The 2,299-nt window shown below is 40.5% G+C and overlaps 1 protein-coding gene across 5 annotated transcripts in view; it reads left to right on the top strand.

The window, feature by feature from the left end:
- Positions 1 to 2,299, top strand: part of P3h2 (prolyl 3-hydroxylase 2) — a 165,258-nt gene that overhangs the window by 145,398 nt on the left and 17,561 nt on the right. For all 5 annotated transcript variants that reach the window (XR_007347958.1, XM_048804071.1, XM_015499994.2 and 2 more), the window contains exons 9-10: positions 843 to 970; positions 1,558 to 1,653. Coding sequence is in view for 4 of the 5 variants with exons in the window: in XM_048804071.1 (XP_048660028.1) it covers positions 843 to 970; positions 1,558 to 1,653 (224 nt within the window). In the remaining variant the exon portion in view is untranslated. The remainder of the gene's footprint in view (positions 1 to 842; positions 971 to 1,557; positions 1,654 to 2,299) is intronic.

Raw genomic sequence — 2,299 nt, 5'->3', positions numbered from 1 at the left:
TATATATATATCTCAATGTTTTCTGTTCAGTTTCTGGTACAAAATGTCTGCACTCTGCTGCATCTGAAGATTTCTTCACCATTAATGACTCCTACTCTATAAGGAAAGGACCTTGTTAGGTCTAGATTTTATAATTTTGCAATCTAAAATGTGACCCCAAAGAATCTCACTCCGAAGAGGCTCTAGAGAGCTAATTTCTCTAAAGTTGTAGGCTTTCTCTAGGGAGAGAGCAGCCTACAGGAAACCCTCCTGTGCAGAAAAAGCAATGTCAAGACTTTACCCAGAAAGCAGAAAAAACAACTACTACAAATACAAGACCTCCTGGAACCAGTTAAGCAGGGGGATGGGAGAGGCTGGGGAAGGAGCGGAAGATTGGTGTGACACCAGGGTCACCTGGCAGAGGCATTGCTGTGATGCCAGTGAACTGAGTGGTGCATGTCATAGCTGGGCAACACCGACATGTGACCAATTCATTTCCTGTAATATGACAGAGGTATAAATGAGGGGCTGTGGAGAAGGATGAGTCTTCCCAGAGGAGAATTCTAGGAGTTGCCTGATCTACTTTTCAGGACCATGGGGGAATCAAATGTAATTTTTCTATCCCAAAATACCATATTAATGCAATATATTATTATGACACTATAGGAAAATATAGCAGTCAAATATCTGACTTTTCCCTGAATTCATATTGTGTTTCTTGAGTTTCCTACGATGTTATTAGTCATTGTGTCTCCATCTTCCTGAGTAATCTGTCTGTCCCAAAGTGTCCACTCAAAGCTGTTGTGTGCTCTGTGTTCCCTCCTTGAGGAGAGATAATAAGATAATGTGCTCTGTGCCTTCAGGTGGCCCTCTGCTCTATGAGAACATCACTTTCGTCTACAACTCAGAGCAGCTGAACGGGACCCAGCGGGTTCTCCTGGATAATGTCCTATCAGAGGAGCAGTGCCGGGAGCTCCACAGCGTGGCCAGTGTGAGCATGGAGTGGGGCAGGGGCCTGTCATGAGCCTGGAGGAGCCGTGGTCCGGTCCCACTTTTAGGCCTGACTTTTGACTTTGTTTAGGAGAAGGACACTGATTGCAGAGAGATTTTCTTAGCTTTGGCTTCTGATGATTTTTACTTTTGCAGATGGTAATATCCCAGTGGCTTAATTCCCAGGACAATGCCCATCCAGCATGTTCCCTGCCTAGCATATAAAGTCCCTGGGGGAAATCCCTTTATTTTAATCAATAATCAACTGAAATATGGATTATTGCATTCTCCCTTTATTTTAATCAATAATCAACTGAAATATGGATTATTGTATTCTATTTATATTATTATTTCTATATATTTCTACTAAAAAGGAAAAATATTGTATAATGAAATGTAGTGAGAAGACAAAATACAGGTATTTCTTTTGATTAGAAAAAATTAATTATGCCTGTATCCTGGAATAAAATGGGGATGGTTCTGAGTATTCACCTTGATTATCATCTTTCTGGCAGCCAAAGCAAAAAGAAAGACCGGATGAATTCATCATTGTCACTTATGAAACATCTTCTTGCCTTTTGCTTCCAGGGAATCATGCTTGTTGGTGATGGCTACAGAGGAAAAACTTCACCCCATACGCCCAATGAAAAGTTTGAAGGTGCAACTGTCCTGAAAGCGCTCAAAGTAAAGTCTCACTGTGTTTGGGTTTGGGTTCCTAAGTGTCAACCCAGAGGCTTTAGTGAATGACAGACACAGGAAAGAGAAGAGTTTAGAATATACATCAATCAGGAGCAAATATGAAGCAGAAACTTTGTTATATTTGTTTTGGGGTGATGAGGATTGAACCAGGGTCTGGTGCATACTAAATACATGCTCTGCCTCTGAGTTACACGTGCCCAGACACCTTTATTGTTTTTAATCAATCCTTCATTCCGTCATTAATTTATTAAACTTCACATTTACATTAAATTTGTACCTGACAAAAAAAACCCCACAAAACCCCTGTCCTCAAAGAGCTCATGATCTGGTTATAAAAACATACCCAAACAAGTAATTATTCTTTACAGCAAGAAGTGTTATTAGAGAGGAATTAAGAATGTATTATGAGAGAAGAGGGAAGGAAACAATTAGCTTTTAATTTTCCCTTTATAATTAGTAAGAGCTTATTTCAGCAGCTCTTTATCCTAACCCTAATCCCATCAGTATCCCCATTAATTAGTGTAGATATAGCCACCCTGTATTGTCTTCAAAGCCCTCCCATTGACCTACTGCTCTCTCTCTCTCTCTCTCTCTCTCTCTCTCTCTCTCTCTCTCTCTCTCTCTCTCTCTC

The sequence above is a fragment of the Marmota marmota genome, unplaced genomic scaffold, assembly GCF_001458135.2.
Source record: "Marmota marmota marmota unplaced genomic scaffold, marMar, whole genome shotgun sequence".
Lineage (NCBI taxonomy): Eukaryota > Metazoa > Chordata > Mammalia > Rodentia > Sciuridae > Marmota > Marmota marmota.
This window is presented reverse-complemented; position numbering and strand designations above follow the sequence as displayed.